General features: G+C 43.1%; 1 protein-coding gene across 11 annotated transcripts in view; it reads left to right on the forward strand.

Annotated features, from left to right (window-relative positions):
- GRIA1 (glutamate ionotropic receptor AMPA type subunit 1) overlaps window positions 1-11,252 on the forward strand; it is a 394,307-nt gene extending 383,055 nt beyond the window's left edge. For 8 of the 11 annotated variants that reach the window (XM_077137459.1, XM_077137460.1, XM_077137461.1 and 5 more), the window contains 2 exons: window positions 3,456-3,590; window positions 10,873-11,252. In XM_077137459.1, the coding sequence (XP_076993574.1) occupies window positions 3,456-3,590; window positions 10,873-11,073 (336 nt within the window). In that variant the 3' untranslated portion in view covers window positions 11,074-11,252. Of the gene's footprint in view, window positions 1-1,221; window positions 1,314-3,455; window positions 3,591-10,872 lie in introns of those variants that run through there. The other 3 variants (XM_077137465.1, XR_013166270.1, XM_077137469.1) reach the window with 3 other exon arrangements.
- The last annotated feature ends 1,089 nt before the right edge of the window (window positions 11,253-12,341 follow it).

A 12,341-nucleotide genomic window follows, 5' to 3' on the forward strand; every position in this document is an offset into this window, starting at 1 on the left:
GCTCAAACCTCCTCATGAAGACTTGAGTCAGCCTCGTATTCTTGGAAGGGATGTTGGCTCAGAAACACAGAGTCTGGGACAGCCCCCTAATACGTGGGAAGAGCAAGGAGAAATATGAAAAAAAAAATCTCCCTTCCACATGAGGGAGGTAGCAAATCAAGACAACAGGTTAAAAGGAACAGATGAAGGGAGGCCTCATCACCATAGCAACAAACCCAATAATTCTGAAAGCTGGGAGTTTTCTTTTTCTTTTCACCTGTCACTCTTCCCCATACTGCCATTCTCTTTCCCTCCTCCTAGTGAAAGACAAGTTGTGACTTTTTCACTCCCACCACCAAGCTGCCTGGCTTTTGGGGAGTGCAGCTGCTCATGGGAGGAGAGTGGAGTCCCCTGAGGTGTGTTTAGAAGCCTTAAATTCCATCTCCCTCCTTTCCCTAGTCGTAGCTGAGAAGTTTGTGACTTGTCGATGAAAGGAGATCATAGATGTTTGCACACAAGCCCCAGAGGAAGCCCCTCTTGTGCAGATAGTGGGGGTCAGTGGAGGAATCAGAACTCAGACCCTCAAATAAAAGAGATTCTGTCCCAGCCCCAGCATTCCCCAATCTTATCACATCAGAGTTCCCAGAAGAGAGTTAGTAGCAGCAACTAAATGGAAGAGATTCTGGCCTCAAGTTTCCATGGGGAAAAAAAAAAACAACTAAAAAAGCCAGGCATGGTGCTATCAAGAAGCTAATAGCACACATAAGGGAAATCACAAATCTTTGCTTAAATGCAAACTCCTCAACTATCTGGGCTGAGAAGATACCAACACCAGCCATTTACCCTATACTGTATCAAATCATGCCTAATTTAGGTAGTTGAGCTATGTCTGAGTTTGCTTTCTGCATGGGTAACAATAGGGCCCAGGTGTTCCCTTGATCCAAAAGAACTTCCCTGACCCCTGCTATTATAGAATTGTCTTAGACTAGAGAAAGATGAGTGACACTGTGTTCTATAAGAGGTGGCAATCACCATACCATCTGGCTGCCCTCTTCATTTGTATGGGATGCCCTGCCTTCAGTGCCATCTCCATGAGCTAGAGGCATCCTTCAGAAATGCAGGATGCTCACCACCTCCAGACATAATCAGATGCTCAGTTACTGGAACTTCTTCCTTCTGCAGTTATATAGGACATGGCCCACCCATTCCCATATGAAGATCTGGTCCTACTTCCTTCTGCAGGTATACCAGCTGCCCTCTCGTGTATGTGTTGGAGATAGTAACAGAAAAAGATGCCCACCACCTTCCACGAGGAAGGTGATCCAGGAGGCAAGGTGCTCTTCAGTTATTGAAAGGCTGATCCACTTATGAAGTCAGAAAGATGCATTCCTTGCTCTCCACCCTTCTTGTTGACCACCTTCCCAAAGGCTTCTTCCCTGTCTACTCCATCTCAGTGTCATTGTTAATCACTCCTGCTAAGGTGTGAGCTGAAAATAGGTTAGGATGCTTCTGCACCCCACCTTGCCCCATCCCCATCCACACAGAACAGTTTTATATAAAAGTCAGATAGTCATAAGGACTCTCAAGAATTACTCTCCAAAGGTAGAATTTCAGACCCCTTGAACCCTTAGGACAAATAAAGGTAGAAGAACAAAAGAACAAAGGTAGAATTTCAGAACCCCTTGTACAAATAAAGAGGGATATATTTTGAGTGTCCTGCAAATCATACCAAGTAGGAATTTACTTTTTCAGCCAACTCGTGAGCTAAGCACAGAACTCATTTTTGCACATTTCCCTTATCAGGCCATTATAACAAAGCAGAAGAAATTCTGCCCCTGTGAATAATCATTCCCACTGCTTTCGAAGCCAGACTATGCCTTGCCAAGTGTAACCCATATTCAAGAGCCATCTGCTTTAGCAATACAGGAAGCTACCAAGGGGGTGTGCTTTAGATAATCTTATAGTTCTGTTAGCCAAGACTGCTTCAGAGGAGGGGCACGCATGCTTATACTTGCCAGCTGCAGTACCCAAGCCCAGCCCTGCTGAATCCTGTACAATGCACCCAGTAGAACTAGGGCAGAGATGACTGAGTTGGTCAATGAGTGACTCCTTTCCACATACCCAGATTCTAATAGGCAGATGCTACAGGAGTCTCTAGAGCAGCAGCACAGTCCCCCACTCATTGAGATGTTACCCTACATCCTCACCTGAAAAGGAACACACAGAGAGGTATAAAAGTCATGTTCCATTCAGTGCCACCAAGCTGCCAACCATGGTGTGCACCTGAGCCAGATGAGGCATGCCTTTCATTTTATTTTACTTGTACCTGAGTGAACAATATAAACAGAGGTGCCACCGTGACATCTGGGAATGAGAATTCTTACAAGAGGTAAAGATGTTCCTTCACTTGCATCAAGACTGTGATTGAGCAAACTCCCCCTCTTCTTGAGCCATTACCTCCTACCATGGCCACAAGTTTTGTTTGTTCTCACCACTTGGTAAAGCATTAACCCTCAGCACTTTTAACCACAGTGGAGGTGATAGGACTCGGGGATGGTCTCACCAGGCTAATGGCCTTCCTCAGGCCCCACAGGGAGCTCTGTCTATCTCCTATTGGGCATGGGTACTTGTCCCCAAGCTCTAGGAATTCTGTATTCATTCTCATCCAAGCCAATGCAAGTTTTTTTTTTTTTTTTACCGCAGGCAACAATGATTTCTAAATCCAGCCACCTGGGCCTGTCTCCAGTGTTTTTTAGCAAGCACCTCCAATAGAAAAATGACACCAATTAAGTATAATTATTAGGATTTAATAGAGCCATTTTTCTATCTCAGTGCCTTTTTACTATTTCAAGCCCCCTAGGTGTTTTCCCCCTAAATGGGACTCCAAGCAGTAAGTTAAAGGTATATATCAGTTGGTCTTTATTATATGTACAATAACTGTCTTATTAAATTGAGATCAAATGCATGTCTAGGGGAAGGTTCATTTTAAGTACCAACTCTCAGACAAATGCTCAGAGACATAAACAATGAACCAGCTCAGTGCGCTGCTGAGCAAAGGGGGGGATCAGGGATAGGAGCCAAGCTGAAAAAGAAGCAGCAAGGGTTTCCGATAGAATAAGTTTGAGGGTGCAGGTCTTGGTAGAAACGTCCCTGAATTTCTTGTGGCCTCTCCCACCCTAGAAAAGGCTTTGGGGAGGGGGAAATGTCATTATAAATTAAACATAACCAGGGATGCTTGAAAATTATTATTTATACATACATATACATATATATATATATATATAAACATAAATTTTTTTCCTGGGGGATGTTTAACACTAGGAAGATGTATAAAAAGCCTTTCCAACACTTATGAATGTTAAAGAGGGTGATGGGGTTGAGTGTATGTGTGTAAATACATTGTTGCTTTGATGGTCTTTAGCCTCTTTGCTCACTTTACTCTCCCCTCCCACTCCTTGCCCTCATCCTCTTCCTAGGACAAGACAAGCGCTCTGAGCCTCAGCAATGTGGCAGGCGTGTTCTACATCCTGATCGGAGGACTTGGACTAGCTATGCTGGTTGCCTTAATCGAATTCTGCTACAAATCCCGTAGCGAATCCAAGCGGATGAAGGTGGCATCGTCTTCCCAGCCCTTTTTCCTAACGTTTTCTGTGATGTAGACTGGGTTTTCTGGGAGTCTCTTTGCTGTCAGCCCAGGACAGGGGGCAGAAAGCTGTTAGGAGGAAGGTGTCAGGGAGGGAGGCTGCTATGAAAAAAGGAGGAAGGAAAGACGGTGGGATGTGTCAGGGGCAAACATAAGGTCCAAGGAAACAGCTGCATCAGCCAGAGATAGGGCACTCAGATTTTAAGTGTTAGAGGTTTAGGTGGACAGGCAACACAGCTTAAGACAAGAAAAGTTGCTGTAAAGGCTGGGACGTTGTAGCGACAGAAGTGTCGCTCCCAAAACATGGGAGAGGATTTCCACTCTGTGCTCTGTGCTAATCTTGCCATGCTTGGTAAATCGGGTCCTTTCTTAGTACCATGCTGTAAGATGGACAGTGGCAAAGAGGAGCATGCACAGAGAAGGGTTAGCAGTTTGCAGTTTGGAGGCTCCCCAGACTACCTGAACTATAACTGAAGGAACTTAGAGAAGGGGAGAATTATGGAGAATATGAGAGAGTCTGTAAAAATATGAAATTTTCAGGTGGGAAAGAAATCAGACTAGTTCTGATTTCAACAGAATAGTATACAACAAGAACTAATAAATACAAATGATGGAGAAAAGTTGATAACAAAATAAGTGAGAGCTACTTTTTGAATGGAACTACACAAAGATGGGATGTAAATCCTAATAGGTCGAAAGCTCCCATCACTGGAGGTATGCAAGTAGAGGCTGAATAACTCTTGGAAAGAATATAGATTCCACCATCCATAGGCACTTTGGATTAAATGACCTTCAAGGCCCCTCCTATTCCATCATTTAGCCTCAGTAAGAAAATATTGATGGAGGTAGAAGCTATGGGAACCACACCATGAGGAGGCACAGAGGCTGAGGTACAATCTGTGACCTTCAGCACCTTTGAACATCAACACATAAATGGGAATAGGAAAATTACTAAATGAGGCAACCTATGGTACAGACAGGAAGGCCTGTAGGAGAGAGGAAGTAGAAAAGGTTCTTGGAAGGGGCAGGATTTGAGAGGCAGGACAAGTAGGATTCAAATTGAGAGCAGAGAATAGATGCACAATCACTCTGAAAGACATCCTGATGGTGGTATGGTGCCCTAGATTGTTGCCCCACTGGCAAGATTTGCTCTCCTAGAATGTGCCTTTAGAAGCCTACTTTTTACCATGTAATTGCTTCTAAGGCCAGCTCACCTTCTGTTGGAGCCCAAACACGGCATCCTACCCAGGCCCTCCCTGCCTCTGGACTTCAGTCATGCACATAGCTCCAGGGTCACCCTTGGAGTTATCTCTGGATATGTGTTCACCCTGTTTGGAAATTGTATTGTTCTATACACAGAGGGGATGGGTGTGCTTCTGTCCCATGTCATGAATCCCCATTCATAATTCCCATGTCATGGCTCCATCCAATCTTCCCCTTCCAAGCCATCTGCTTTTCTTACATACTCCACGCTACAGCCATCCACTCCATGGTTCCCACCTAGTGCCTTTATACAAGCTGATCCCTCACCTCATTTTCTGTCCCATTTAACATGCAAATAGGGCCCATTTAACATGCAAATCCTCTAAAATATTATAACAAGGAGCAATTAAGGCATAGTGGTGTGACCTGGGAATACTTACTCCTGCCCTTGACCATCCCCACCCCCACCATGTCCCCTTGGAAAGTTTGCATGCACTAAGGACAAAGCACAGTAAAGGTAGGGCCTCAGACCCTAAAACTAGTGTAGACCTTCAAAGAGTTTGGCTAGACATAGCGAGGACTCCTAGAACATAAATAAAGTTTTCTTGACCATTTACAATCCCCCCAAATCTTTCCCATGCATACTAACCCAAATCAGGACCCAGGATTGGCCCAACACAAATCAGAGGTGCCCCTTCTCGATGCTCCCTGGGAAGGCAGTGCTGTGTAGTCTTCTGAGGCCCTGGAGCCAAGCTTCCCAGCAGTAAATCCTACCTGCTCTACAGATTAGCATGTCATCTCGGACAAGTTATATAACTCTCTATTCCTCATTTTCTCCTTCTGTAAAATGGAGGCAGCATTAGTACATACCTCATAGAGTTGGCACGTAGATTATAAGAGATTATGGATATAAAGGTCTGGGCAGAATGCCTGGGCTATAGTAAAAACAATAAATAATAACAATGATAAGTAGCATTTATTATAGCTATTATATTAACTCATTATTTAATAATATATTATTATTACTAGGGCCAGCCACATTCTCCTTAAAACTTTCCCTTCATAGTCCCCACTTACACTTGCTGGGTCTTTTGAGCTATATAAATTGTGAGTTTCTTAAGGTTAAGAATCTGTGCCTGATTTCTCTTTGGACCTCCAAACATGCAAGGTAAATATTAGTAAAGTTAATGTGGAATTGTATCCAGAGGGGAAAAAGTCTCTTGAAGGATGACATGAGGCATAGAAGCGAATGGCTCTCAGATTAAGCAAATTCCACCATCAAAACCACCTGGCCTGGGAAGTAAAAGCAACATCATCAAAGGTGGCTTTTGTCCCATCTGTTTGTGCTCATGAAATCTGATGAGACCAGGCACCCACCAAACAGGAAACCCTTCCCATGGGGATCCCATGACCCCCACTAATCATGACCAGTGCCATATGGTGGTACCAGGGGCAGAGGAGAGGCTAAAGATTGGGATCCTGTTAAAACCGAGGCAGTTTTGACCTTCACCCCTGAAGTCACAATATTCAAGTTAAGACAAGACCCATAGTGGAGGCCAGTGAGTCACAATGCAACCTTTTCAAGACATTCTCACCCTTCCCTTTACCACAAAGATGTTAAATTTCTCAGGTGCAACACAAAGGTCTCTTAGAATCATTAATTCAAGGTCTCCCACCACAGTCTTTTATAATTAATCCACTGGTTGGCAAGACTTGCCCAACTCACTGAGGCTCCTGATAGAATTTTTAATCTTCCAACTGCAGAAATGATCCTGCCACTGTCTTTATTAATCAATCCGGCTCTTAATTTTTGAAGCTCCATCAACTCCTCTCTTATCCAGAGGTGATAAGTGGAATGCATCCGCTTGCCTCTCAGACGTTCCAGCTTTGCAGTTCTCTTTATTATTCTGTGCTTTGCCTTCTCTAAAGGCAATTAGCTTGAAAATTTTCAGAAGTACAGCCTCCAGCCTCACACAGAGAGCGATACACACTGAGGCCTTTGGTGATAACCTTCCCTTTTGTTTCTTCCCTCAATCACAGTATTTGGCCAGCTCTTAAGACCTTGAACCCTTAGTTCAGAGCCAGTCCTGTATTCTCAACGCTGTTCAAAGTGCCCTTCCCTACTTTGCATGCTTGAGGAAAGAGGCAGAGGAGGCAGAGAAGGGAAAGAAAGGTCAAGGAGGGAGAGAAGAAAGAGAAAGAAAAGGAAGAAGGAAAGACCCTTTTTGAGTAACCCTCATCTTCAAAGTACCTTCATATACATCTTCATTAACCCCATAATGTGTTGTTCTTGTAATTCTATAGATGAAGAAAAAGGGGTTCAGAGAGGCTATATAGCTTGTCCAAGGTCACATAAGCTGGGAGCTGAGAAACAGGAATCATACCTCACACATGGCCATCACAAAGCCTGTGCCCTTGGCACTAGGCAAGTCACTTCTGAATTTCTCTTTCCTGTCCCACCCATATGGCAACAGATAATTTTTGAGCATCCACTATGTGTCCTTCATGTCCCATTCACGGTGCTGGTCACAAAAACAAATAAGATGCCACCCTTCTCCTTAGGTCTTCCTGGTATGGTTGGAGAGGGTGTGCATAGCATGTAATTGTTGATTCTCCTTCCTCTTTGGCATGTCAGATGTGTAGGACAGACAGCAAGCATCACAGGGACAGTGGGAAGATCCCTGCATGCATTTGTTCTACAAGGATATCCCGTGCAGCACTGTGTGCTGGCATTGGTTGGCACTGGGGATATGGTCATGAACAAAACAGATAGCTTCTGTTTTCAGGAAGCTGAGAGTTTGATGAGGAAGACAGAAAATAAGCAAATACTTGCCTGCTCAGTGAGTGTGATGAAGAAAAATGTCTGGTGCTGTCAAGTGTTGAGCAGATTGGGGAGTAGGGTTTCCAGAAGGGTCAGAGTAGCTTCCCTGAGCAAGTATGTTTAATAGACATGAAGCGTGAAGAGGAACTGACCAAGGGAAGAGAGTCACCAGGAAAGGATTCACAAGTGTCAGAGCCCAAGGATTGGAACTTCTGCCCAGAGATGGGAAGAAGAGCAGGAGATAGGGACATGCAAACACTGAAGGAAAAAGGTAGCATGTGAGAGTGGGGGATCAGAGAGGGACTTCAGGCAGCCCATAATTTTTTAATACAACCCAAGTAGCCATCTAGTAGCAAAAATTATATTAACCTAAGACACATTCCAAATTGATAAAGTCTCAGATCTCCTGCCCCTCCCCTCAGCTTAAGAAAATGAACTAAAACCTGACCCCTTAGCTGACATTAAGAACAACCAAGGTCTTTATTCCTCAGGGTCTTTATTATTCACCATGATGCTCCTAAAGGAAAATAATCCACATCCTCTCCCATCCCCAGGAGAGCTGCTGACCTTTCATAATTAGATGTGTCTGTGCTAACGTGGGGTGTATTTAAGCAACAGCAATTGAGGCCTTGCACATTTCCCTGGAATTAATGAGCAGCTGAGAGATTTGATAGCAGAGGGGCACATTCTCCACAGCAGGTGGTCACCCTGATTCTTAACACATATACAGGGATGAGGTCATTACTAAGGTGTTAGCTTTTATTATGGTCCTCTGTGATGGACAGAGACTGGGCAGACTTTTCTCAGAGAAGCAAGGGCTGAGAATCTGGATGTAATCACTGCTAGAGAAACAAATCTCAGAAGGACTGGTGTAGGGGAATTTGGGGTGGAGATTTCACCCTCCCTTTTCTCCCTGAGTGTCGGTTTTGAAAACAACAAAAAGAAAGGGTGAACAGTAAGAATGGCTGGTACATCAGGGATGGACAATAGAAAATTACATTCCCAAAGGCAAGGGGATGAATGACATCAGCTCATAACAGCTTAGCTACAGGGGTTAGAAAGAATAAAATTTAGAAGGTCATCCTACTGTGTCACTAGGTTACATATAAGTGTAGCCCTAAGCAAGTTGGCTTTAAGTCTTCAATTTCTCTACAGTGAATGGGAGAAACTAGATTGGTGTTTTTCAAACTTGTTGGATATTGCAATTACCTAAGGAGTTTTTTAAACTTGAGCTGTCCAAACCATGCTCCATGCCAATTAAATTGGTATCTCAAAGACTAGGACTGGAGCATCAGTATTTCCACTGCCAAAAGTCCCCCAGGTGATTTTAATGCATGACCAAGTTTGAGAACTAGGATCTAGTTGACTTTTAGCATTGTTTTCCTCTCCAAACTTTTGACTCATCTTTTCTCCTGAGATTCCATAAATGTATTAGAAAGGATGTAAGTAAGCAGGCAGTATTGATAGGAGGATGGAGTAAATTGACCTCTGAGAATCCCTCAGTTTCTCTGAAAACCAATTCAATGATGTGGCCTTGGAGGATTTTAGCTAATGCCTGGCTAAATTACACTAGACTTTGGTAAGTGCCAATGTTAACTGTGCCACCAATCTTCTCCTTTAAGATAAAAAAATCAAGTACCACTTGAACTTCAATGGAATATTATGGGAATGTGTATGACCTTTTGAGAAACAAAGCCCAAGGTGATCTATGTGAACTTTAAACTTTATTTTTTCATTAAAGGCATCTGGCAGAGCAAAATCTTAGAGGACAGACATTCCAAACTAGAGAAAGTTCCATACTTCCAATCAAAACACACACACAAAAATTATTTTCTTTTCACCATTTTTTTAGGTGAGAATTTATAACCATTAGTTCCTCATGTTTTCATTTTCACATTTCCCCCATATAGCAACGTAGTGGTGTTTATTTGGCCTTTGATTTAACAGGATGCAGTCCAAATCACACTTCCTCTACAGAGGAGGACAGCCAATGGAGAATTTAAATAAATCAAGTCCGGGGGTTTGAGGAGGAAACAGAACCAGTGTAGGTGGTGCATCATATGGGGCAAATCTGTCTTAATCCTAGATTTTAAAAACAAAGAAAATGTAAAAAACATTATAAGCATTGCCAATAGTAAGAGGATCCTCCCAGCAGCATAGCAGAAAGAACAAAAATCGAATCAAAGCTGCCTATGTATATCTGTCTAGCCATAGTGGATTGACTGACTTCACTGGTCACTAGAATCATGGCACTATGGAAGGGAGAAAACCATAGACTTGTTTTTAATTTTATTTTTGCTGTTTCTGTTTTATTGGGTTTTTTAAATTTCTTTTTTTTTTTTTTCATTTATTCCATAGACTTTTTGAGAAGGATTCTGGATGGTTGATTTTTCTTAGATCAAATTCAAGAATGCTAAGCATTTAATTTGCATACTTGGCAATATTCTAGAAACTAAAAGCATTGTAACACCGAGGTGATATATCAGTCTGGAAGTACAGGTTATATGTGCTGATGGAAGCAGTTGACTCACAGATTCTTCAGGATGCATCCTCATTTTCTTTACCACATGCCCCTTTCCAATTAAGTTCTGCATATTGTATTATTGAAACAAGTTCTATATTCCCTTAACACATGCTGCTAAAGGCAGGATAGCATTTTTCCTGACGTGAATAAGAATTCGTTTTTAATTTTAACCCAACAATAACACACCTTATATATTTTTTAACATTTCAAAGCATTTTTCACTCAGTAACAACATTCTTGCCCATAGAAGTCTGTGGGCACACAGGTAACTGCAGATTAAGGAAGGTCTGAAGGACATATTGCTCAGGGTAATAAAACTAGTTTATATCAGAACTAGAACTAGAACCTAAGCTTCCTGAACCCCATTCATAGAAACTTTACCACTTGGTTATCAACAATATCATGGGAATATTTCACCTTTAGGAATCACAAAATAGAAGAACCAGAAAGGATTTTAGAGAACCCCAGACAAGCACACCCCATTAAACAAAGAGAACCTGAGGCCCTCTCTGGCTCAGATCTGGGCAAGGGGGTCACACTTGTCCAGGGCTATGCTACAGATTTGTATATTTATGAGACATTAAAATTAGCATTAGTTCAAGGGAAGAGAATTGGGGTGACATTTAAAATCCAATGTTGACTTATTCTCTTTGCCAATCATTGCCAAGGACCTGGGGAAGAACCCCTGGTCCTCCTGAAAAGGGTTTCTGTTTGATCCCACAGCAATCCATCAACGAAGCCATACGGACATCGACCCTCCCTCGAAACAGCGGGGCAGGAGCCAGCGGTGGTGGCAGTGGAGAGAATGGCCGGGTGGTCACCCATGACTTCCCCAAGTCCATGCAATCGATTCCTTGCATGAGCCACAGTTCAGGGATGCCCTTAGGAGCCACGGGATTGTAACTGGAGCAGATGGAGGTCCCTTGGGAACAGGCTCGGGCTCCCCCAGCCCCATCCCAAACCCTTCAATGCCAAAAACAACAACAGAATGAAACGCAACCACTACCAACAACCACAACCACAAGGAGAATGATTCAGCAGATTTTCCTGGAGAATTAAAAAAACATTTTGCTGCCCCTTTTCCTTTTTTTTGATGTTCTTTCACCCTTTTTCTGTTTGCTAAATGAGGATGATAAATAACACTTTGTACTGCAATAAGGGGAGAGTAATTCTGTCTAACGGTGTCTGTGTCTCTGAAAGTGGAGTCACTGGAACACTAATGAGGAAACTACTGTTTTAATTTGGTTAATGTGTCTTAGTGTGTGTAATATTTTTTTCTTACTAATATCCATGGTTTGCAAGTTTTGTTAGACCCCTTCTTTCTTACTTCATACTCCCCACCTATCCCTCTTCAGTTTTCAGATGAGATACAAGATTTGTTCCACCTCATAAGCAAACAAGAGGAAAAAAGCAACCTTCAAATTATTTTGCCATTGGGGCTATTCAAGTTACCCTCCACTACCTGGCCCCAAGCCATGGATGGAGACCAACTTTGTTGGAAGACTGGACTGCCTTCCCCAGATGGGGCACTGCCACAGAGGGAAGGTGGCAGAGAGGGCAAGGGAGATGTTCAGCTAGAGGAGGAGTTGTGAAGTTACAGCTGGAGGCTCAGAGAAAGCCTCCTGTCATATGTAAGAGCCATTCCATTTGTCCTAGGTGGAGTGGTATGCTTCTTCACAGAGCTAGCCTCAGCCCTGAGAAATATGTCCTTCTGCTGTGCGCAGGTCCAAGGCACTCTGGTGATTGAAGGGTAGTTGGCTTCCTGAACAAGTAAAGCCTTGGGAACAGCTGACAGCCACGATACTCGCTTTTCCTTCACTTGACACTGAAACAGGCAGCCCCACTGTGGAGTTGACTCTTTCTCCACAGAGCTTCTGACATGGGGGGAATGCTGTGCAAGCTAATGTGAAAGAAAGATGATGGAAGTATTTCAGAAGAGGAAGCCTCATCAGAACCCACAAGCAATAGTGCTTTCCGTGGTGTGTGTGCCCTGTCCTAATATGAAGCTTAGGGTTTTGCTAACCCAGAGAATTTGGGATTTTATGCCAATATACAGTATTGTTTAGCATGTGACTAGATAATATTCTGTCATCTTAAGAAGGCAAGATTCCCAAAGCTGAATTATTTGGGGGAGGATAGGGAGATGGATTAAGTTGATGATGATATCGCAG

The sequence above is a fragment of the Tamandua tetradactyla genome, chromosome 20 (assembly GCF_023851605.1).
Source record: "Tamandua tetradactyla isolate mTamTet1 chromosome 20, mTamTet1.pri, whole genome shotgun sequence".
Taxonomy (NCBI): domain Eukaryota; kingdom Metazoa; phylum Chordata; class Mammalia; order Pilosa; family Myrmecophagidae; genus Tamandua; species Tamandua tetradactyla.